Genomic DNA, 24,093 nt, shown 5'->3' with positions numbered 1-24,093 from the left:
CTGAGTTCAGCACGAGAAGTCCAGCCCGGTGATGTGACTTGAAGAAGAACAGTAAGCCTAATCAATTCGCAGTTCTGCCCGCATGCGCGCTAGAGAAATTAAATGACCGTCTGACGTAAAAAAGGTTATGATACTTTCATACTAGCGATCTAAGCACTTCGGTTGTAATTAGATAATATTAGATATTTTTATAATAATAAATATTTTTTATAATTTTAATATATTAATATTTAATAAATTTTATTATTATTTTTTAAATAAAAAATTACTGTATTAATTTATTAAAATAATAAAAAATTTTATCAATAAATAAATACAAACAATATTTGATCGTAATATAATATTAATTTTATAATTATAAAATTATATATTACAATAATTTTTTATTTAAAAATTAATAATAAAATTTATTAAATATTAATATATTAAAATTATATAAATTATTTATTATTATAAAAATATCTAACATTATCTAATTACAACCGAAAGATGGAAGTATCAGAATCTCTCTTTACATCAAACGGCCATTTAATTTCTCTAGCGCGCATACGGCAGAGCTGCGCATTGACTAGGCTTACTGTTGTTCTTCAAGTCACATCACCGGGCTGAACTTCTCGTGCTGAACTTAGACTCGCGGGCAGCCCGATTTGCCCCGTGTTTGTCTGCATCAGGACCGAAGATGCTAGATCGACTAAATGAAGTGAGTTTCTGAGACCTTAGGCCTATTTCACTTTTTCGAGTTTAGCTTCCCCTAGACTGAGAAAAGTTCGGCGGTTATTAAATTATATAATAATATATTTCATAACTCTCCAAAATATTAAGGCATTAATATTATTGTGTGATATATACAACTGTATAATAGCAGTCCAATAAAAATAAATTTAATTTTTATAATTTTAAATATCTATATACTTTATATTAATTAATTAATATAATTTTAATATTTTAATATTTTAGGGGCGCCAGGCCATTCTTAAAAAGAAAAAAAAAAAAATTAACGCAATTTTAAATAGCGCCAGACTCTGGCGCCTGTTAAACAGGCACCAGTCTCTTTTTTCGACTGCCACCTAACAGTCAAACCCCAAATCCACAAATAATTTTTTTCTAACCCTAAATCCACAAAAAAATTTTCTCCAAACCCCTAATTTTGCAAAAAGCCCCATAAGTAATTTGTCTCAGTTCAACAATTCCATTTTCTAAATCTAGTAGCTGAAACACGCATGAATCCTCTCTCTCTCTCTATATATATATATATTCTTTTTTCACATTCGGGCAAAGCGATATCACAAGAAACCATCAGATCCTTTACAAGATATGATCAAGTTTCAGGGTGAATATTATTTCTCTCTTTTAAAGCCAGTAAAAAGCAGCAAAGAAAATTGAAGTTGTATCCTATGATTTAGAGGAGCCGGCACCAATTGACGTACTCCTTACAGCTATCCTCACCGCACCTACGCAACTAAGCTGCCTCTTCTCTGGGTTCAATCCATGCCTTTCCTGGCTCTTGTACTCTTCTTCTATCTGCACACCCACATAGTATGCTATCTGAACAGCCATGGACCCCAGTAAGAAAAACAAGAATTGCATAAAGATATTACATGTTCGGTCTCTTCTTCTTAACATTAGAATCCAAACTACTGGAAGACATTTAAACCAAAATTAAAACAAACTGAGAGGCAAGAAAACATTGAACTACATGCTAAGGTGCTTCTTTGCAGTTCATAATCAATAATAAAAAGCAATAAATAACTCAATTGTCAAAATATATAAAGAAAATCCTTCACATTTGACGATCTATCATTCTCAACTATTGACATCCAACATACTAGAAATTCATGTTATTATATACAGAGCCACTTGGTAATTTTAGCATAGAATCAATCTGAAGGAATCAGCACACAAAAGTAAAAAGACCAATTTATTGGCAATTCAATTTTATCGTCAATTCAATTAAAACAATAACTTAACATCTGAGTTAATACAAAATGCTCATGAGAAACCTTACTCCAATCACAAAGCAAAATAATCGATTCCAGATTTCTTCCTAAACTAGTTAGTACTAAACCTTTAACTGGCAGTCTCGCACCAATTTTACTCCTAGAATAGAACCCCTACAACCTTAGTACTGAAAATTCCAACTCTCCTTGCCATCTGATGCCACCTCCTACACTTTGTTGACCAGTGAGGTCATTTCTAAAAAAAGTCAAAATCCATAATGAACCCAATTCTTCAACTATTATTATGTCACAATAAAGTGAAGATTTTATTAAGAACATGAGTAAGCCTGTCTCTACTTCCAAACTTCAAAGTAAAAGTATTACAGCTATCTTCAATGATAAATTTCTTCAACAAATTGCATTGTAATTCATTGACACAGTAGTATAATAGCATTTCCATTCTGAAACTGGTCAGAAAAGCTAAACAACCAGAAAATTAAGGGACCAAGGAATTTCCAACAAATAAACTGTCAAAAGCTGATGGGGTATTAATATGTTTTGTAAACTTTCCTGTGCTTGCAACACTATAAACATAAAAGCCAATGGTTTTCTCTACATCTACATATCATTGTGGATGGCTTCTTTCATCTTTTCACAGTGTTTAAGTTTGGACTGCTACAAAATGACAAAATGGGCACAACAACTACTATTTGTATCCCTTGAAGTTCTACAAAATGAATTATAATCAAGAATCATTATCCCATAGACAATAGTTCAAGAAGGTTAGCATGAATCACAAGTGTCATGCGACTGAGGAATAGTATTTGATATGGTGATTACTAGAAGCACAAAAAAAGCACACACCGAGATTCAATTGATGGGCCTTTGAAAAAAAAATGATGGGCAGGGGAAGAATAAAAACCAAGAAAGATTTTAAGATGGTTTATGGTTGGGGTTGTCTGATATAGCTGAACAGGAATCATGTTCCAAGCCAAGGAACTGAAACAAAAGGTTACCAAAAGAACCTGGTGAATCTTTGTTTCCCTAAATCAGCACAGCTGACATGATATTCCCCATGGTCAAATAAAGATAATATGGTCCATTAAAGTAAAACTATCTCAAAAGGGAATCTAAGACTACCATTTATATTTTCATCCTCCCAACAAACAAAATAACCATATTTTGGTCTGAATATGCTGCAACAAAGTTTATAATTTAACCAAACTTATCTCTGTTATAAGATTTTTCCACTCTCCATTTTCCTTCTCTCGCTCCTTCCCTCTGAATCTCCTCTACCTGCGTCTCCCAGGCTTTCTCTCAAATCAAAGAAGTCCTCACAAGTCAACATCACCAACTAATATTAGGCCTTTGGCTTCTTTTGCATGCTGGGTAATCATGAATGGTCTACCCTTTTACACAAAAGAGTTTGATCCATACAACGAATAAGGAAAAGGAGTTTGATGGACACAGATCCATTTTGCATCTGCACGATCCTCTCACTGCTGATATCAGCTTTATCACTGGTACTAGAAACAAACCCAATGCCTTCTTGATCACCAGATCCACCCAAATACTACAAGTTTGGTCCGTGTTACTTTCCAGAAAAAAGTCAGTCCATTGTTTGTCCAAATAGTGCGTTTGTGCTTGTTTTGAGTATGATGGTTGGATGGTGAACAAAGTTAGAGAACAAGGTTAGAATCACTGACTGATGCTGGGTAAAGCACAGGCTAATGATCAATCATAAATCTCTAAGGGTGACGTGGGACCTCTTTTGGCAGCAGGAGAGCGCTGGCAGTGGCAGACCATCCTATCATAGGAAATCATGTTTCTCAGGCAATGAAAAGGCGATAGATTATGTTGTTAATCTAATTGAGAAAACATGCTGAGATTTCTTTATCAGCATTTGGAAAATAAAGAGCAAACTTCAAACTATAAAAAAACTGGCTATCTTTGAGAGAGACAGAGACACACAAATATACGTAAACACACAGAGAGATTGTGAGAGAGACAGATGGAGTTACAAGAAAGAAAGGGGGAAGCAACAGAGTTGAGACGAGAGGAAGATGATGGGAAAAAGGATGTTTATTCTACTTCAATGATGAGGTTATGGGTTTAGCACAAATGTTTGTGGAAAAAGTCTGATAGGCAACTGCATCAAAAATCTCCTGGGCCCATGAAATTATTAGTATATTCTAGAAGAATCAAAAAGGGTGTGCTGGCATGGAGGTTGTTACTTCCTGAGGCAGGTGGTTAGACAGCTGGCCACTAAAATACAAAGATAGGCTTTATTAAATAACGGTAGGGAGAGGAGAGGACCATCGCGGATTCACTTGTGAAAATAGAGGGCAGATTATTCTCTGCTTTGGGAGGTTCCTTCCTGGGAGGCCTAGCCTTGTTTGTCTTCTAGTTTGAATCATTTTTCCTTGTATTGAAATCTTGAGGGTTTCCTTGTATGAGATTCCTGAGTCTATTAATCTGAATCATCATTCTCATTGTCTAGACTTGCCTTTATTCTAGTTTGATCTTATTTCCTGTTACATTCCTTTCTTCACTCCATCAAAGTCCCACTCTATTGAAATGCCATATTTTTTAAAACAATTAGTAGCAAATACAAAAACATATAAACATTTAGATTTTCTAAATATTTCTTGTCCACATACAAAAGAAGATGATTCAGCACCACCCATTTCCCAATTCAGAACATTAAAGGGCACCTTGTGCATATTGACTTTCTAGAATTTGCATATAATCAACAATAGGTATAAATCCCACACAGAGAAACAGACAGATGGAAACAAAAACACTGATTGAAATCCCTAACCTCCTTAAGGATTCTTTTGCAATTTGGAGCTTGTGGTACTAGCAATGCCTGAAAACCTAGAGAATGCAAGAAGTTTTTCCTAAATTTTACTAAAATTAAGTCATTCTAAACCGTTTCATGACAATTTTACAACCAAATACAAGACATGAAGTTCAATGTCTACAGTAAAAGTGATTTAACGCTATTGGACAATCATATGAAAAGTCAAATAAACCAAAGTGCAAAATTGACTAGAACAAATAAAATGAAATAAACTACTATTGTTCACTTATATGAGTCAAGTCGCATTCTGGCTCATCTGCAAAAGGATCTAACTTTGGGCTATCTTTTCTCTTAGATGAGAGGACATTTCAACAATAAATATATGAAAGACAATAAAAGAAATTTGTGCATGCAAGACAATAAAAGAAATTTGTGCATGCAAGACAATAAAAGAAATTTGTGCATGCAAAGTACCTTGCCTGTAGCATTTCGGACAGGCGATATGTGAAGAAGGTTCCGAAATGTGCTTTTATTCTTCCTGGTAAAAGAGAAAACAATTATTGAGAACCATGAATAAAACTCCATTCCATTGAAACACTGGAAAAATAGTTAAAAGTATGAACCTGTAATTTAAGATACGTACTGTGCATGCTTGCTCAGTTTGAATGCTTTCTTTTATCTGAAAAAAATTAAAAAGCAAAAGATAAAAACAAATCATCAATAACACAAGTTATCAGTCAAAAAACCCATATTAAGTCACAACATAGGCATTTAAATAATACAACTAGATGAAAATGGAAAAACAAGAAATTTGTACCTTCTGAAGAACTGACGAATTTGTTTCCACTCCGCTTAAAAATCTACAGTTGCGCCCCAAAACTTCATTCCTAGCATAACCTACAGCATAACAAAATGACACAAGTAGCTGAGCAATTTCACATGGTTCAAAGATTCTTACGCTTTTAAGTTAAAGATAAAACTACGTCAGTCAATGAAACTAAGCAGGAAAAAGTTGGCATATTCGACAAGTATCAAAATCATAACAGCACAGGCGCACCTGTCAATTCCAAGAAGGCATCACTTGCATAAACTATAGGCATATCTGGCAAGTGTGGCTCCGTCCTGCAAATGCAAAAATGCATACATGTGGCGAAAAACACAGAGCAGAAGCGTTACCAATCTTGTAAAGATAATTTTTTTAAAACAGAAAAAGAACATACAGAGGAATTTGAAAGAACTCACAATACAAAGCTTTGTTTGATTCTACCAAGAGATATATTTAAAGATGAGCTGACAAGGGTTGCTCCGGGTAAGCTGCATCTTTTTCCACACACCAATTTGCCAGTTGACTCGCTATGCTGAGTTAGTACAGACAATATATTTTTAATGGCAGATGCTGCTCTTCGCTTCTCTGCCTCACTAGCTTCACATGTTTCCGCTATGTTTAATCCTGTAATAACATTCAAACCCATTAACGAACAAATGCACCAATCACAAGTAGCAAGCTCATATTCAGAACGAAATCCACTAATAGCTTGAAATAGAGACCTCTAGTATCCGAATCCAATGACAAAACCCGACCCGTATCCACCAAAGAATCCGAGCAAACCTCTCTCCTGCATGAACCAAACACAATCTCCCTAAATCCTGACCCTTCCTCACTCAAACTCGTCCCATTTAGCCTCTGTCTCCCTAAAATGGGCACCTGAACCGCTACAAAGTGAACGACCCTCCCGTCCTCCTTGCAAAAAACAGGGCACATGTGAAACAGCATCCAAAACGGCGTGCCGTCTTTGCGATAATTCAACAAACTGATCTGAAGTGCCCTCTCCTCTCGAATCGCCTCACGTATTTCCATGACGGACCTCCGGTTAGTCTTAGGCCCCTGGAAAATCCTTCCATTTCGGCCGATAACCTCGTCCTCAGAATAGCGGGACATCTTCAAAAAACAACTGCTGGCAAAGACAATTGGGTGGCCGGAGATGCTAGGATCGGTGATGGTAAAACATTCAGGCAATTCATCGAGAGCTTCTCGAGCCCCGATAGAGTAACAAGTATCAAACGATTTTTCAATCAAAACCAAGTGCGAATCCATATGGATTGTTCCCCTTTGAAATTGTTGATCCTTGCTTTGCAAACCAGCTCCAATCCCATGTGGCACAGCTAAAGCAAATAGCGAACCAGGCTTGAGAAAGACGAAGTAATCCTGAGTAGTATCAAAGAAGCGGAGAAAGATTGAAAATCGCTTTCAAGCTACATAGCTTGTGTGAGAGTGAGGTGTAGAGCAGAGAAGAGAAGGAAAAATATCTGGGCTAATGGACACGGATGCGTTAGACATACACATCAATCTTTGTTTGAGCTTGGTATTGGAGAAATAAAACTTCTTCCTTTCTTATTCTGTGTGCGACGATGAACGAGAGGCTACTAATCAAGAAGTTGATGGCAACTAGGGATAGCTACTGCTAACTTACAGTGAATTAATTACAAAACTGAGGATTACTCGTTAAAAATTAACAAAAAAAAAAAGCTATTTTAGAATGTTAATTAATTATTTAAATAAAAACTATAACCATTTATAAAAATATTAAATTAATATTTTTGCGTGGTGAAATTTAGAAATTATAATAGTGAGTACTGAACATTTTAGAGAATGTGGTTGGGATTATAAGTTGGAAAAAGAAAGTGGGTCCTGAAGCAATAATGCAAAAGGAAAAGGCGAATCCTCCATGCACAAAAGTAGAAAGCAGAACGTGAGCCTCCAATGGTAAATAGTTGTGACAGACATGGTCCCCAATCAGCTCTTTCCAGTTTTATGAATTTTCAGTTTTAATCAAAGAAAAATGTAAATCATTTTAAAAATCCACTTTCAACATTATGATTGGTTTAATTTTGATTTCTAAAATTTTATAAATTTAATTAAATTTTATATTTTATATGTTTAATTTAAAAAAATTAAAATTCATTTTATGAAATTAGTTATAACTAATTTTTTTTAAATTTTGATAGAATTTGAAATAAATTTTATAAAATTTATGTAATAATATTTTGTTATTAAAATATTCCTAACAAAAATTTTCTTTTCAATTATTATTTATTTTACGAGTTAATTAAATAAACATTTGAAAATTAATAAATTATTAAAAAAATATTAATGATTATAAAATAAATAATTAAAAATTATTTTAATAAATAATTATATTTTAAAATTTTTTATATTATTTATAAATATTAAATAAAAGTAGAGATGCTACTGAACAATCGGCTATCTACTTTTAAAACTTTACTTTCTTAAATTAGTTGGATGGAATAAAAATTCTCTGATATAAGAGTACACACAAATATAATTATCTTATTATTTATTTTAATTTTATCACTACATTGTTAGAGCGTTTACAATCCTATTATTATTATTATTAAAAAAAATTTCAATAATATATATATATATATATATTAAGGATAATTTAAAAATTAAAAGCAAATAAATTTTAATTTTGAAATTAAATTAAATAAAAATTATATTAAATTTAATTAAATTTTGTAATTTAAATTCTATCAAACTAAATAGTAAAATGAATTCCATTTAAAATTCAATTGAATTCTATATGATTTTAAACATGGAATTGAATCAAACACTATCTAAGATTTTTTATTTTTGTAATTTAAAAAATATTATTTACATATTAAACTTTATAAAAATAAATTTTATTATATACTTTTATTTTTTATAATGCAATTAAACAAAAAAAATAGGTTTTTTAATAAATATTTTATAAAAAATATGAAGTAAATGGAACCTTGATTTCATTTTATTTTTCAATGAGTTGCAAATCCGATGAAATTTAACATTTAGATTTTTATTTTTAATAATATAATTTTCATTGCAGGCAACTGGTCGTCTTTTTAAGACATCAGTCCCTCCTCACTCCTCAGAGGTTGGGAGGACAATAAGGCTAAGATGGTCAGAATAGCACTTGGACTTCCACACTGAAATATAGGTCACATACTGTTAAGAAAATGTCACAAATTCCCAGGCTTACTCTGTCGCTGTTTATCAAGCCTTCCCTTAATCCTTTTCTCTTTTAAAAGCAACAGCAAGAAATGGCTAAAAGCAATGCCAATATATACAAGCAAAATAGGGAGAGAAAATAAAATATATAAAAAAAAAAGAGAAAATGATTAGGGGGGACTGGGAAGTGTTGTGTTTAAGAAAGAAAAGAAAATATAAAAAGAAAAATTATTTTAAATGATAAAATCACAATTTTATCTTTCAATTTTTCAGGGAAAAAAAACCCCTACAATATATAGGAATGTATTTGTAATTTTAAAAATTTCCCTCACTTTATCCCCAATTTGAAAAGAAAATGACAATGAAATATAAATATTATTTCCCTCTCAAAATTTTATTTCCTATTCATTTCATCTTAACTAAAAATGAAACAATGGACAATAGATTTATTTTCTTCTCTAATTTTCTTTCCTCACTTATTTTTCCCTCAATCCAAAGATAAGCTTAAGGGCATATTTGAACAAGAACTATCCTATTTGTACTCAGAAGCAGATAGTGTTCTCCGTATATAGATTTCTCAAAACTACATATCTGATGAGGAGATCAGAAATACATTGACTCTTTAAAAACTTGCGGTACATTCAAGGGAACCACTCTCGGTCAGTTATTTACAAAAAATTAAAAAAAGAAAATCATATTAGTGGCTGAAGAGGGGAAAAGATGGGAAACAACAAAGAAGAAAAATTTGCCCCATCCAAGCTGATTCACATCTATCTCTGCAGAAAATTGCCATTGAACATTGCTCATTGCTTCATTTCTGCACGCCCTGTCGCTTTGAAAAGTGTGGGGAAAGCTTCTTCTCCAACTCCAATAAACTGAAATTTTTATATATAGTTAGTGAAGGAACATCAAATTTGAATATGCTAGGATGAAAACAGAAAAACAGATTCACTCACATATGATACTTTTGAAGCGCCTCATTTCGTTTGGCGAAGTACAAGTCACTATCCTTAGGTATATTGTTCAAAGGATTGCCTAAGAAATACATGACAGACAAAATACAGCATCAACATGCTAGGTATTATTTAAGATATATGTCTCCTCTTACATATATATCAACAAACAAGAGTCATCCCCCCTCCTTATAACAAGATTTAATTAAAACACGCAAATAACCATTTCAATTTTTCCCATATTACATGATGGATAAATCTACATATTGGAGCATTTTTATGAGATGGATTCTTGTCTTTTGAAACTCAGCAAATAGAAATAATATTTCATTTTCATAAATGCATAAAAAAAACTATAGAAATCTCTGAGGGCTACATACTTGGAAGAGATGATAATTCCTTAGTATCCGCAATCTTCTGAACTTTTGGAGAGGTTGGTTTGTCAGTCTGCTGCTGCAATCCCTGTTCAAGTCAATAAGCCACATAAACAAGTAAACCAAATACAAACAGAGCATAAATACCATGATTAAGTGATATTTTCAATTAAATGCAAGTAACAAAAAAATAATGATAAAACTTCATAACCTAAGCCTGTAGCAATCAAAGTTCAAAGGCATTTCTTCATTGTGCTCCTTTAAAATTCTCTTCACATCTTATATACTCACCGTCTAAGATGAATCCCTTTTTTCTACCCATTCTTTTCCCTCTTCAAGTGAAACTACTTGCAATTTAAGTTTTAAATTATCTTGTTCGGAAAGTTGCTATCATTACAAGCCTAGTGCCTAATTACTTTCAAAGTCCAAATTGTCTAGGTAAACTAAGTAGATAGGTCCTACACACCTATTTCCGTGTTTCAGGCACCAGGTCAATAGCAGGTTCTTAAGGAGAGAGCAGAGATAAAGTATCTGATACCTTCTTCCTTTCCCTCCTCTTTAGTATCTTCATATGACACTTTTTAATGTAGTGCATCAAATGGTATCGAGAATGTCTGGAGCATAGCTGTTCTTTAACATCTGGATTTTCAGTTAACCAGTCAGAAATATCTTTAGACTTGACCACCTCATCTTTATCTAAAGATTCCAACCAGGAATAAACAGGTAGCCATTGATCCGTCCGTTGAAATCGAGCATGTGGAAGATCGACCTGATTCAGTTTTGCTACCTGCTAAAGGAAAGATGGAAATTAATCTGAATATAATGCATAGGAAAGACGGACATAAAGAGTCCATAAACTTCATTTGACAAAAGTGAATGCCCGTCATTAATTATTAAAGAATTCCACCTTCTCCCTGTATGGTCCCTTTTACAGCAGAGATAGTTGCGTCTTATACATCTTTAATCAAATAGCCAACAAGTGTAACAGAGTTAATAGCATTTCCAAAGTTGTTTTCTTGCTCCAACAACAACGTTTTGCAGCAAATTAGTTCTAAAATGTATAACTATAGCACTGCGAGCAGCAACATATCAATTCAAATATATTTCATTAACTTATAAATTCCACAAGCTCAAACTATCATAGCGTTCTCAATTGCATGTTAATAGAGAGAACTTTACTAATCAAAATCTAAAAATTGGCCAGCCAGATTTGTGATTATAGTGAAGATACCTGATCGGGCAACCTCATGTAATTTTGAATTGCAAGGAGGCGATCAATGAGGTCAGCTCGGGGCATGGACTGTAGGTCAGCCGGTAAAGAGCCACGGTTAGAGTCGATCCAAGCCTCGACCTCTGTGGTGCTAACGGCTTTGGCCTCGGGGAATGCGCCGAGCCAAGCTCGGGCCATGGTCTCCCATTCTTGGGATTGATTAGGGTTTTGATCGATGGGTCTGCGATCTTCCTTTAGGGTTTGCTCATCTGAGTTCGACATTTTAATTATGTTCCTTTTGCGTGCCGCGAAGATTGTCTTTATGAATCAGCGATGCATCTCGCAGGAGTTCGTCTAGGATTAGGGATGTAAAGGGTTCGGGGTATTTTCCAATATTCTATCCAACTGAGTTTTAAGGGAATAAATTTAAATAATTATAATTCAATTTGTTACGAATTTAAATTTAAAAAATAATTTTTATTATGAATTAAAATTAAATTTAAATGTTATGTATAAAATATTTATTATTCAAATTTATTTATATAAATAATTAATTTAACATAAAAATATATTTTATAATAATATTTATAATTTTTTTATATATATTTGTATTTAAAAAATAAAATTTAAATATTTTTAGAAATATTAAATTTTTTAAATAAAAATTATTAATAAAAATATTTTTTATATAAATTATTAATTAAAATATATAAAATTAAATGAATTTTAATTTTATTCAAAAAATAATAATTAGATTTAGATCGAATTTAAATAATTTAAATTAATTTTTAATTAAATTTAAACCGATTCAGATATCAATCATATAAATAATCATATAAATCGAATTTGAATAGGAGTAATTTAATTTTTATGGATATCTCACCTTTTACTTTTTATTTAGAATTCATTTAAAACATAAAACTGCATCATTTCCTTGTTTTCAGTTATAAAATTCAAATTTTTTAAGTTTTTCTTTAAATAAGAGCATTAACTCAAAGCGATCAAAGAAATTATATGAGAAGGAGGGACATGAACCCAAACTCTTTTAGAGAAATCAACTTCTTAGTTGTATATATATACCTCTTTTATGTAAAATTATTTAATAATAAATTTATTAACTTATTCTATTTATATCATCTATCTACTAAGATGCTGCTTTTTTAAAAATTGTAATTATTTACAACCATGAGAAATAGAAGAATGAGAAATATTTATGTTAGTTATCAAATTATTTAAAAATGTGCATCAAGTTCAATTTGACATTTCTTTGACAAATTTCATTTGTTTGTGGAAATTACTTCAATAAAAATATGGAATTTAAAAAACTTGACTAGAGATGTTCTAGTTAAATTATTTTATTCTACAATTAAATTAAATGATCGTTTCAAAGAAAAAAAAAAAGACATTAGAATTCTTGGAGAGGTAAAAGAATATTTGCAAAACTAATTATTTAAATTTTATATTTTATAACATAGTGAGAGAAATTTTCTCGTTCTACCCATAATTTTCTTTTCACTATCTATAAAACTAAAACAATTTGATAAGAATTAAAATATATAATTAATGTATTTAATTTTAAATTAATAGATTTTTATTTTTCTTTTTAGTGTGCATTAATTAGAGAGATAATACATAATAAATAATTAATTAATAAATTGTTCTTTTTTTAAAAAATAAAAATTAAAATAGACAAAAGAGTGGAAATGTCTTACAACTTGGGTACACTAAGTTAAAAAAAAGTTAGTTATATATTATAGCGTTAATAGTTAATCTCATTAGTAATATTTAGTTTTGAGTTAAAATTTTATATTAGATTAATATATTAATTTTATTAAATACGATATTTATTATACTATTTTAGTACAATATTTAGAATAAGTTAAATTTTGAAAATAGATGCTAGTTTGTTGAACATTTGAAATTGAGCTGTTCCATGGTTTAGTTTCACATGAAGAAGGATGAAGAATGTTGTTCATTTTTTTGCATTTTTTTTTAAGTTAGTACTTAGTAAGTAAGGTGTGTGCTCTTCTATCTCACATGGTTCTCTCACAGTTCAGTCAAATGGACGACTGACTGCATGAACATACATCTATCTTATTGCTTTATGTGCGCATTGAGGTATTTGATACTCTTACGTTCTGGTTAATGGTTATAGTAGCATTATCATAAATTGAAACATACCATGTTTAGCATCTTTGCTCTGCTTTATATCGGAAAGATAACTTTAGCTAGAGTCTAACTCTTGTGTCAAATCCAAGTATCTTTATTAGGTCAATGCCAATGGTAAATTTCCTTATTGTGTGACCACACAGCATGGCTAACTGAAATAAGAGGTTGTTGAGGGGTGTATGAAATATGCACCTAGTGCTATTAGAGGTACATATATGATATTTATGGCATATAACTCTCTTACAAAAAATAGCTTGTAATTAGTTGAGATTGCTAGTATTCCAAAAATTTGAATTTTATTTCTGCTTGATAGGAGGATTGACCATCAAGCATCATGTTGGGTGGAGTTTCCTGGGTGATGTATTAGGTCCTTGCTGAACCTCACTGTTATGTTAAAATGGGATCTTGATCTGAAGTATGGGATGAGTTAGGCAGTGAAGTCTTCTTTCTCTTATCCCTTTTATCATTGCTGAGTTACATGATAAGATAGTTCCTTGGCTGGAAACCTTTTCTCTATTAGTAGTTTTTGTTTGGTTTATCTTGGAAAGTATTTTTTGCCCTGAAATCAATATGGGAAATAGTGTCTTTGGAAGAATATCAATGAATGACAGCAACTTTCAGTATTTTGATATATGTTTGGGATTTGCATCTAGTTCAAGTCTTATGCCTGCTCACAGTGCAGAACTCTTTATTACTGGTCCTATCAAATGTTTGAGAGGGGATTTTGTATGGAGAAACTGAGGATGAGTAGTGTGTTATCCAAACTAGCTAATGGAATCTGGTAAATTCCTCTTGTTCAAAGTGATTTTTAAAACTCCATGAAGGTTATGGTCTATGTTTCTGCAGATATACATTCATTATGCTCCCTGGATCAGTCATTTGTTTTTCCTGGTGCCTATCTTATAGTCTCCTTGTTCTTCCAGTTCTTGACATGCATCAATATTTACATGCTGGAGATATTGTGTTAATTGTATGATACTGAACTCTTTCTATTCCAGGTGAGCAAGTTCATATCCTGGCATGTTTGTCAGCATGTAAGCGGGATACAGAAATTATTGCACCATTTAAAGTTGCTGCAGTCATGTCTAAAAATGGCATAGGACAAAACCCTGATAATCAAAATGGGAATGTGAAAGAAGGAACAATTTTGGTGTCTGAAGATGGGGAAGTGAGTACTGATGGCCAAGCAATAGACCAAAATGGAAATGAGCCATCAGAGAAGGAGATTGATCCACAAACGTATATCTCTGCCAGTGAGTCCATTCTCAGAATGGAAGATCACATAAAGCAAACTGAAGCTTTACTGCAAAGATTTAGGAACTCTCACTTTTTTGTTAGGATTGCAGAGTCAGGAGAGCTACTTTGGTCAAAAAAAGGTGCTCCTGAAATGGATGATCTGAAGTCTGAACCCCTGTCAATGTGAAACCAAAAAAACTGCAAATAACATTTACCGAATTTGTGCTCTTCTTGATAGAGAAGATTTTGATGCCCGTGTCTCTGGTGGAGCGGCAAGAAATACTGTTAACTGTTTCTCTCTCTCTAATGGAGACATGGTGGTATGTTCCTGAGACCACTATGTTCTTCACGTTATAGTTTTTCATCCGGAGACGTAATTCTCTTGCACTGAAAACTACTCCCTGCATTTTTGAAGTTCTAGTTTGTGTCATGCACTCAAAACACACACTTTTGATGTTGCTGCTGCTATTGTGATGTCTCTGCCTGATATGTAGTGTATGGTCACTGATCATCATACACAGTCCTTCATTCTTTCCAAACAAGATGATTTCTAAATTGAGCCATGTAATCCTTGTTTCTGCTATTATGTTTTGAATTGTGTGAACAAGGTAGAAATCTGGTGACACCTCGTTGTTGGCTGAGGCTTGATCATTTTTCCTAAAAGTATTGTTTGTGCAAACACAACTCCTTGTCCCTTAGATGCATAGGTAAATTTCTGTAGCCAAATGACATCCAAGGATGATTTGGAAGCCCTTTTTTTTCGCATTTGTGAATGTAAAAGAGGAATTTTCAATTGTAAGTACTCTATCTCTCTATTTCCCTTTCTCTTTCCTTTTTTTTTTTTTTGTTTTTCTGCAAAAAGACTCTTTTTCTTTGGTGGATAGACTAGAAGAACCTTTCCGCATCACTATATGGTTTTGTATCTCTCTCATCTTTTCCTAAGAAGCTTCAATCAAGATCTTGTTTATTGAATTTCTATCCGAATGTTTTGCATCTTTGGGACAAAAAATTGGAGAAAAGTTCCTCAAGTATTTAGGACTTTTTTTTTCAATTTAAAACCTTGTTTTTTATTTTATTTTTTATGACATGATACTAACATGGTTTTATTAATTTGTGATAAACCAAATTCAGAACAAAACATTTGGATTTGGATTCGATCTTAAAAAAAATCAACGGATCGAAATTGGTAGTGGGCAAGTTAATAAAGCTAATTACTAGATTCAATATCATGGAAGTAATGCTCATCGGTATTTAGGTATTTTTCTAAAGCTTTGTTATTGGACAATTAAGAAATTAAATAATTCTGTGTATTACTGTGGTTCTAGGTCAGTGAGAATTCTGAATCTCTTGACCATATGGTTTTCACCATCTACCCATTACTTTGTTGGTTTTTCTTTTCATTAAAAGTAACATGATCATCAATGCCATTCAGCTTTAGCCCCCATGCACTAAAGCTTGTGGACAATCATACAGAAGAAATGTATTGGTGCCGAGTTAGATGCTATCTTGCATATCTTGTTGCAAATGTTTTGAATGGTTTCACGAGTCTACACGGGCTCTTGCATAGACATATGCACTACACACCATTGGTGTACGTTATCTGATAACTCACATAGCCAGTCAACAGCTTGAATTGTTATGGGTAACTATTTTCTAACTGTATAGGTCTTACCTATATTCCTGAACACTCACTGAAGATAAATACGACTTCAAGCATTTCCACAGGGATTATTTAGGATGGGTCAAATATATATTTTCTCTTTCTCACCACACAGAATCTTCAACCATGAAAATAAATTAAAGGACTGTCTGACATGTATCACCTAGTTATTTTATGTTCTTTGTTGTTATGGGAATGTTTTTGTTGATTTGTTCTAAATAAGTTATAGCCTCACCTCATGTATAGTAAATCACGGCCTGGAGAAACAATGGTTGTCATACACCCCAGTAACTTAATAGATTGATTGGCCCTTGTGAATTGTTCTGATTTATTTTATTCAAAACTTTCTACCTTTGAGAAATTTATCAAACATATGGTGATCATAATTTTGTAGAAACTAGTATAATTTTGGCTTCTTTTTCTTTCCCCCTCCCATGGGCTATTAAAATAATAATAATAATAAAAAGACAAATCATTCCTTTTCTTTTCCCTGCTGATCAGTAAGAGCTGAATGATTAAGCAAATCAGAATTCCAACAATTGTTCTTATCATGTCACCATCATAATGTTGCCTTTGCTTTGCTTTTCTTATTATTATTATTATTATTATTTTTTTAAAAAAAGGAAAGTGCTGACCACTCCTTTACTTACGGCTACTATAACTTTTATTTCAAACTATTTTTCTGATTTAATAATAAAGTTTTCATATTAAACCACTCATCTTTCTTGATATATCATGCAACTTTATTGCATTTGAAATTTTCTTTAATAGCCATTATACCTGATTCTAATACTTCTGCTACATTATACTTGAATATTTTTAGGTTTTCATTGTAATAATAAGAGAAAATCTTTTATTTTTTATTTTTAAAATGAACAATTAATTTAAGAATTGAAATATTATTCAAAATAAATTGCAAAATTGATAGAGGGATATAGTAACTTTGATAAGTTATAAGCACTTATTAGTCATAAAAAATATTTTTTATTTTGATATTAAATTAAGATATTAATTTTATATAACAAAAGTATAAATTAATTCATATTATGAAAAATAAGTTAGTCACTATTATTATATTATTTTTTAATATTAATTTATTGTATGTATTGTAAAAAATTATAGTGACTGAATTTTGAATGTAATAAAAGAATTCTACTATATAAAAATTAATTTATTGATTTTTTAGAATTATAAACACTAAGTAGTTGGCTTTTATCAATAAAAGGACTAATGTTTAAATTTTACTAGGTACATTAATTAGTTGCAATTTACTGTGATGAAAAGGTAAATAATCATTTAAAAATATTTATTTATGATTATAAAAATTAATTATATTTTATTATATAAAAGTGAATAATACATAATAATATTTTAAATAAAAATAACTTAATTTAATTATTTTCTATAATTTCTTTTTAATTATAAAAGTTTTGAATTATTATTACGAATCAAAACTCATATGCATTTTAATATTTCCTTTTATTTTTTATAAAAGTAAAAAATATAAAAATATAAATCGAAGCAGCGAGCGATAAAATCTGGCACGCGCGCGTTAGTATCCGCCCATCCATAGCAGACACGTCACCATCCAGGTGGGTCCCATTATTTTTTATTTCTTTATTCTACCCAAACTGCCCCATGTTTTTCGGCTCATCGGTTGGCCGAATTGCCCTGTCTCGTCTCTATGTGAAATCCTCACTTCTTCAGCACAGTCAGCCATCTCTCGGGCAGCCCGAAACACCCCCTATCCTGTTGTGCACCATTCTACGGGCAGCTCCATTTTGCTTTTCCCAGTCTTCGATTCCATTTAATTCTTTTGAAAAAACAAAACAATGAATTAAAAAAGTAACAGAGAATCGATAATAGGAAAAGAAGATAGAGATATGTATCTGGTTTTTTTTTTTTTTTTTGAGGGAAAAATTTTTATTTCTTTGCTTTTAAACTGATCAGCCTTGTCTGTGAGGGTCTGTTTTTCGGAGAGTACTGCCTTTTTTTTTCCAAATATATTTTTAAGATTTCTGTCAAATTTAGAGCAGACATTTCCTGATCTTAAATGGGGCTCGTTGGTTCTATTTGTTAGCCCAATTTGTTTACGAGAAAAAGAGGAAATCGAATGACCAAAACTATTTTTGCTGTCTGTCTAAATAATTCCTCCGCTTGATTAATTTTTAGTCTCAAAAGGGTTTGTAATTTTTTACTTTCTTCCTGTGATCTAGTTCTTTTGCTCTACTGGGTTTTGGGGTTCAACAGAAATTGTTAAATTTCAGTGCTTTTCTGCCTTTCTTTTTGTTTTCTAATTTCCCTTTCCCCCCTCTTTTTTGGGTTCCGTGAAGATTTTGGTGGGGGATTGGAAGTTGGGGGTATTTGGATGAAAAGTGGGTCTGGGTTTTTAGGGTTTTTTGAGAGAGAAGAGAATGGGATTAGGCAGTGAAGATGGAGAAGTGAAGGCCTCTCTGGATGTGTGCCAATCAAAGGGAAGGAAGAAGAAGAAGAAAGACGGTGGTGTTGGTTGCAGTGGTGAGGATGATGTTGTGGAGGAGGCAGAGACTGGGTGTTGGTTCAAGTTCAGGTTCATAGGGAGCTGCATTTCTTCAAGATCCAAAATTGATAGCTCTGTTAGTGGAACCAGTGGCGGTAATTCATACTTCTCTCAGTGATTGCTTTATTTGTTTGGTTGCCAGGGTGGATGTTTTTCTGGGATGAGTGTGCTAATCTGAGTCTGGGTGAGTGGCTTAATTTGTAGATACTGTTTATTTTGCAGTAGTTTTTTAGGCGTTATTTTGCGAATACCAAATCCAAGAGCCGCTAAACACTAGGATTTTTGGATCCCGCACCAATAACAGGCTGCGTAGAAGTCCAGCCCTTGTAGCGAGTTGAACTGGAATGGTAAAGGGGTCAATATGGAACCGTATTTTATCAAAATTTTCCAAAACTGAGGGTCATATTATGTACTTTCCTATAATTGCTGGACTGCAGCAAGGACATGAAATACTATGTGAAGTGACATTCTCATCTATTTCTGCTTGTAGTAGTGTGAAGGTCAGGAAAACTTGTATGTCTGATTCCAGTAGACCATACAGGATGGAATTAGTATTACTTGTACTTTGGTTCATTTGATATTCACTTGATTGAGTTGAAGTTATGGTTGGGTTTGTGCCTTATCACCCGTAACTTCCTCGTTTTCCTCCTATCTGGAATATGTCTATGCTTTCTTTATAACTCAAATCAGCTCAACAATATAAGGGCTGAAAAGTTCTATATTTTAAACTTGCTAAATTTCTTTTTCTTGGAAACTGGTGGACTACATCTAAAATATATAGAATTCATCCTGTATAAAGTCTGGATGGGTTTGTTTTTCATATAGAGTGACTCAAACTTTTAGTTTCTCAGATATGTAATAATTTCATCTTTTTGTGGTAGACTGGCTAATTCTATTTGACAATTGAACCTTAAACTGGCTCCCAAAGCGATTGTGCCCATTTTTCTGATTTCAAAAGATTTTTGCAGAGTTTGTAGCTGTGGCATGTTAATCATTAGCAATGGTGATGGGATGGTAGGTTGTTCTGCAAACACTCTGAAATGATAATAGTGGTAAAGAATGGATTGCATGATCTGAATGCCTGATGCAATAGAAATTTCTTGGAATTGTAGGATAGATTTTATGGTACCAGTAACTCCTCAAGAGAGGCTTTGCTAGGTTGGAAGAGAGAATATCAGGTTTATGTAAAATGTTAGAACATTGTTGTATGTGATGCATGTTAGCAGTTAAAAGTCAAAAACAAATATTTCAGTTTTCTGGTAGGCCATTTGCTTGTTAAGTTCATTTTCTGATATATTATACAGGTTTCCATGTGTTGCACTTGCTTACCTTTCTTTCCTTATTCTGTTTCGATTGCACTAATGGGCATAAAATGTTGATGTTTCACTGAAATTGTCGAGGATGTTATTTCTATATCGAAAGGACTTAGGTAGTATGGTCAATATATGTCAATTTAATGCTATGACTAAGACCCATAATGTTGTCTTTCTTTATTTCTTGGTAGTGTATAATTTTAACAGGGTGATTTTATGTGTGGGTGAACAGAAAGTAAATCAACTAATGATACAAGCAGAGACCAACCAGCAGCTCCTGCAATTTCATCTACAACCACAAGTAATACAGAAAGTAATTCGTCCACCTCTAAACTTGAAGAGGAACTTAAAATTGCTTCTCGACTGCGAAAGTTCGCATTTAATGATCTTAAGTTGGCAACAAGAAATTTTAGACCTGAGAGTCTTCTTGGTGAAGGTGGTTTTGGCTGCGTGTTCAAGGGGTGGATTGAAGAAAATGGAACTGCTCCGGTGAAACCTGGTACAGGACTTACTGTTGCTGTTAAAACCCTTAATCATGATGGGCTTCAGGGTCACAAAGAGTGGTTGGTATGAAACTTGCCTAACCTGTTACACTTTCTTCCTAACATGCTTACTGATCTCCTTTTTAAATATTATTTGCATTAAAATTTTTTTGTTTCAATCATGGCTCGTCTATGTGGCAGGCTGAAGTGAACTTTCTTGGTGATCTAGTTCATCCTAACTTGGTTAAATTGATCGGTTATTGCATTGAAGATGATCAGAGGCTGCTAGTGTATGAGTTTATGCCTCGAGGCAGCTTGGAGAACCACCTATTTAGAAGTAACTCCACTGGCTCAAGCACACCCTTTGATTTTCTTTTTCTATAAAAAAGAAAAGAAAAGAAAAACTTAGTTGTCGCCTCATTTAATATCAATTTTTGAATTTTTTTGGTTTATATGGATGTAAAGTAGGTTTTCATAGCAAGTTGTGGGTTCAAATGATATTGTTGGCAAGGTGTGTTAATGCGAACTGGAAAATGTGCTTTTGTGTGGAATAAAATTGAGATCCCCTCCCCTCAAAAAAAAAAATATATATATATCTATTTATAATGTTTATGCATTCTGGACAAGTGTATGCTCAATTCTTGTGTCTGTACACTCAAGTTTATGTATGTGTGCACCTTTTTTACACCCTGAAGACTGGATATTTTCATGTTTCAGTGGTGGAGGCACCTACATACAAACCTTTCTTTGTGATAGCTTCTTGTCTTTTTTGATCATGGTTGGAATCTGGATTTGCAATAGCAGATATTGCCTGTACAATAAATTTGCCATTGACATAGATGAAAGTTCCTCTAATGCTGATGTTATTTGCAGGATCTCTTCCTCTTCCATGGTCCATAAGGATGAAAATTGCCTTAGGTGCTGCCAAGGGTCTTGCCTTTCTTCATGAAGAAGCTGAAAGGCCAGTAATATATCGTGATTTTAAAACCTCCAATATCCTACTAGATGCGGTACATAATGAAACTTTGGCAAAGTTGAATTTCTTGTTTTATATGGGGTGCACTTGTAATAACTTGCTATTCCAGGATTATAATTCCAAGCTTTCTGATTTTGGACTTGCTAAAGATGGTCCTGAGGGTGATAAGACCCATGTATCAACCCGTGTGATGGGAACATATGGTTATGCTGCCCCAGAATATGTGATGACTGGTAAGCATAATTTAGCATGGGTTTTTCTTTTTTGACCCAAAAAAATAAAGGACACGCTTGTGAAAGTTTCCTTTCCCCTTGATTGCTCTTTCTAGTTCTTCTAGCACCATTCTTGACTTTCCATATAGTGTTACCTGGATCTTTATCCATTTAGCTCTACTTGGGTGCCAAGCATTCTATTAGCTATTGAAAAATTAAACCCCAAGTCATTTTTTACCACTTAAATCCTCATTATGTTTCATTTGCTTGTGCCCCCCACCTTTAACCATTGATTGAAAAAGGAATTTTCAAGTTTTAATCTGATTGGGTATTACCTCTTACAAAGATAGAAATTCAACATATTCTGTTCCTTGAATACCTTACTGGGAAATGTAACTTTGCATTTCTGAGTGAAAATGATATTAGGCATCAAAAAAGGGAACAAAGTTAAAATTATGTGAATTGCTGGCATGTGATGTACTCCTTCGGTTGAAGCATTGAGTCATTTTCCTTTGGCAATAGCATGTGTCGTATTAGTGGGGACTGAATTTTTGCATCCTTCAGTAATTATCTAGTCAAAACAACAGACTAATGCCATGATATGAATTAGATATATCTGTCTACAGTTGACACTTGATTGCAACCAACAAACAACATTCAGAACTGGACCTTTTTATTTCTTTTCTTGAGTCTGAACAGATTAGCACTTTTGTGTCAGGGCATCTCACATCAAGGAGTGATGTTTATAGTTTTGGTGTAGTTTTACTTGAGATGATATCTGGCAGAAGATCCATGGATAAGAACCGACCTATTGGAGAACATAACCTTGTGGAATGGGCTCGGCCACATCTAGGAGAGAGAAGAAGATTCTACAGATTGATAGACCCTCGGCTTGAGGGCCACTTTTCCATAAAAGGTGCCCAGAAGGCAGCACAACTGGCTGCCCACTGCCTTAGCCGGGATCCAAAAGCCAGGCCTCTGATGAGCGAAGTTGTGGAGGCACTCAAGCCTCTGCCAAATCTCAAGGACATGGCAAGCTCATCATATTATTTCCAGACCATGCAAGCTGATCGAATTGCATCCAGCCCAAATGCCAAAAATAGCAGCAGAATACAAGGAGGATTATTGAGGAACGGACAGCAACAGAGGAGTCTTTCAATACCAAATGGTTCGCATCCATCTCCTTACCATCATCAGTATCCCCATCAATCGCCAAAACCAATTGGAAAACCATAGAACAGTCTCCAGCTGTTTTCATCATTCATTTGTTTCCCCTTGTTCGCAGTGTAGATGTAATTTTCTGTGCATTTGTTCTTGGAACTGGAAACAGCAACGGGAAACGTGTCTACTCTATGTTGTGTTCAGAAGGATGAGCGGACCTTCCAGCAGGGAAGAATGTTAGGAAGGTGAAGCTTATGGAGCAAAAATATGTGTCAACACTCTGTTACTACGCAATGTCTTGAAATGTTTAAAGATTATTGGCTCCTCTGCGTCTTTTCCGCCATCCTTCATCTCCTTGATGTAAACCCGTAATCAGCCTGATTTGCAATGCTAGTAAATTTCTCAAGGCAGCTCCTCTCTTTTTCTTTTTTCTTTTGATAAAATGCATGGTTTGATTAATCCTTTTTTAGTGTGTTGTGCGCTCATCGTTTTTGCTATCTCGACTTGTAATTGTTGAAAAATAAGTATCTGGTACAAACTAATCCTTAGATAAGCAAGTTGACGCCACGTTAACCCAAATAAATAGATAAATACCAATATTGCTGCTATGTTATGCACCTGGTGACTACTAATGGAATTCCCAATTTCTGAGACAAAAATGAGTTTTTTGGACCAAAAATTTTCCTACCGCTTCTCGTTAATATTCCTAACTGATTCAAGTTAATAATCAAGTTGTTAAACGTTCAGAAATAGTATTTAACCCCAATTAGTTTTTGGTAAAATCAACTACTTAGTCTATTTACTTAAAAATTTGACTCTCCACAGTGCCACCAGACACAAGCATTAATTCCAAATTCCATTTAAATGCTCCTTTGTGACCCTACAAAAAGATGTCCAGCATTTCCATTTGAAAGTTCTATTTTTTCCCTTGAACAAAGATTTTAAAAAAAAAACCACCAAAACCACAGCAGCAATTTCCCCACTGTTTTTTATGATGCAAGAGAGATTATTGTATTTTCATAGATAGGACTACATAGTTACCTGAAGGCTCATAACCAAATC

General features: G+C 33.2%; 3 protein-coding genes across 16 annotated transcripts; 1 reads left to right on the top strand and 2 right to left on the bottom strand.

Annotated features, from left to right (window-relative positions):
* Window positions 1–1,254: 1,254 nt before the first annotated feature.
* Window positions 1,255–7,177, bottom strand: LOC110608656 (protein TWIN LOV 1). 11 transcript variants are annotated; one of them, XR_006352152.1, is made up of 7 exons: window positions 6,289–7,174; window positions 5,983–6,190; window positions 5,798–5,862; window positions 5,558–5,637; window positions 5,384–5,419; window positions 5,215–5,278; window positions 1,255–3,744 (listed from the first exon to the last, which is right to left on the bottom strand). XR_006352152.1 is itself a non-coding variant. In XM_043960455.1 (7 exons), exons 1-7 carry the CDS (start codon window positions 6,833–6,835, stop codon window positions 1,393–1,395), a joined length of 1,149 nt encoding a protein of 382 aa, XP_043816390.1. In that variant the 5' UTR covers window positions 6,836–7,177; the 3' UTR covers window positions 1,255–1,392. The 11 variants fall into 11 exon arrangements, 6 of the variants coding, with proteins under 6 accessions (XP_043816390.1, XP_043816394.1, XP_043816385.1 ...); XM_043960455.1 differs by having other exon boundaries at window positions 1,255–1,521; window positions 5,364–5,419; window positions 6,289–7,177; XM_043960459.1 differs by having other exon boundaries at window positions 5,364–5,419; window positions 6,289–7,176.
* A 2,161-nt stretch (window positions 7,178–9,338) lies between these two features.
* Window positions 9,339–11,676, bottom strand: LOC110619030. Of its 2 annotated transcripts, none has more exons than XM_021762293.2 (5): window positions 11,305–11,676; window positions 10,612–10,863; window positions 10,080–10,161; window positions 9,703–9,781; window positions 9,339–9,621 (listed from the first exon to the last, which is right to left on the bottom strand). In XM_021762293.2, the coding sequence occupies exons 1-5, from the start codon at window positions 11,563–11,565 to the stop codon at window positions 9,558–9,560; spliced, it is 738 nt and encodes a 245-aa protein (XP_021617985.1). In that variant the 5' UTR covers window positions 11,566–11,676; the 3' UTR covers window positions 9,339–9,557. The 2 variants fall into 2 exon arrangements, with proteins under 2 accessions (XP_021617985.1, XP_021617991.1); XM_021762299.2 differs by having other exon boundaries at window positions 10,612–10,860.
* A 6,313-nt stretch (window positions 11,677–17,989) lies between these two features.
* Window positions 17,990–23,441, top strand: LOC110608580 (serine/threonine-protein kinase PBL34). Of its 3 annotated transcripts, none has more exons than XM_021747862.2 (6): window positions 17,990–18,982; window positions 20,433–20,767; window positions 20,884–21,019; window positions 21,556–21,692; window positions 21,768–21,891; window positions 22,631–23,441. In XM_021747862.2, exons 1-6 carry the CDS (start codon window positions 18,763–18,765, stop codon window positions 23,104–23,106), a joined length of 1,428 nt encoding a protein of 475 aa, XP_021603554.1. In that variant the 5' UTR covers window positions 17,990–18,762; the 3' UTR covers window positions 23,107–23,441. The 3 variants fall into 3 exon arrangements, with proteins under 3 accessions (XP_021603554.1, XP_021603547.1, XP_021603540.1); XM_021747855.2 differs by having other exon boundaries at window positions 22,589–23,441; XM_021747848.2 differs by having other exon boundaries at window positions 21,556–21,891; window positions 22,589–23,441.
* The last annotated feature ends 652 nt before the right edge of the window (window positions 23,442–24,093 follow it).

This window comes from Manihot esculenta, chromosome 1, assembly GCF_001659605.2.
Source record: "Manihot esculenta cultivar AM560-2 chromosome 1, M.esculenta_v8, whole genome shotgun sequence".
In the NCBI taxonomy this organism is placed as follows: Eukaryota; Viridiplantae; Streptophyta; class Magnoliopsida; order Malpighiales; family Euphorbiaceae; genus Manihot; species Manihot esculenta.
Note: the sequence above shows the minus strand (reverse complement) of the source record. Positions and strands in the feature narration are given on the sequence as shown.

Bases quoted from the DNA above. Each gene is read 5' to 3' on its own strand.
- LOC110608656 (XM_043960450.1), bottom strand. From the start codon at position 6,835: ATGGATTCGCACTTGGTTTTGATTGAAAAATCGTTTGATACTTGTTAC. The intron at 5,863-5,982 runs GTGAGTTCTTTC...TTGCATTTGCAG, and splicing joins ATCAAACAAAGCTTTGTATT to GACGGAGCCACACTTGCCAG. The intron at 5,638-5,797 runs GTGCGCCTGTGC...GTTATGCTGTAG, and splicing joins TGCCTTCTTGGAATTGACAG to GTTATGCTAGGAATGAAGTT.
- LOC110619030 (XM_021762293.2), bottom strand. From the start codon at position 11,565: ATGTCGAACTCAGATGAGCAAACCCTAAAGGAAGATCGCAGACCCATC. The intron at 10,162-10,611 runs GTATCAGATACT...TGACTTGAACAG, and splicing joins AGAGGAGGGAAAGGAAGAAG to GGATTGCAGCAGCAGACTGA. The intron at 9,782-10,079 runs GTATGTAGCCCT...TGTATTTCTTAG, and splicing joins GGAATTATCATCTCTTCCAA to GCAATCCTTTGAACAATATA.
- LOC110608580 (XM_021747848.2), top strand. From the start codon at position 18,763: ATGGGATTAGGCAGTGAAGATGGAGAAGTGAAGGCCTCTCTGGATGTG. The intron at 18,983-20,432 runs GTAATTCATACT...GTGGGTGAACAG, and splicing joins TGTTAGTGGAACCAGTGGCG to AAAGTAAATCAACTAATGAT. The intron at 20,768-20,883 runs GTATGAAACTTG...TCTATGTGGCAG, and splicing joins AGGGTCACAAAGAGTGGTTG to GCTGAAGTGAACTTTCTTGG.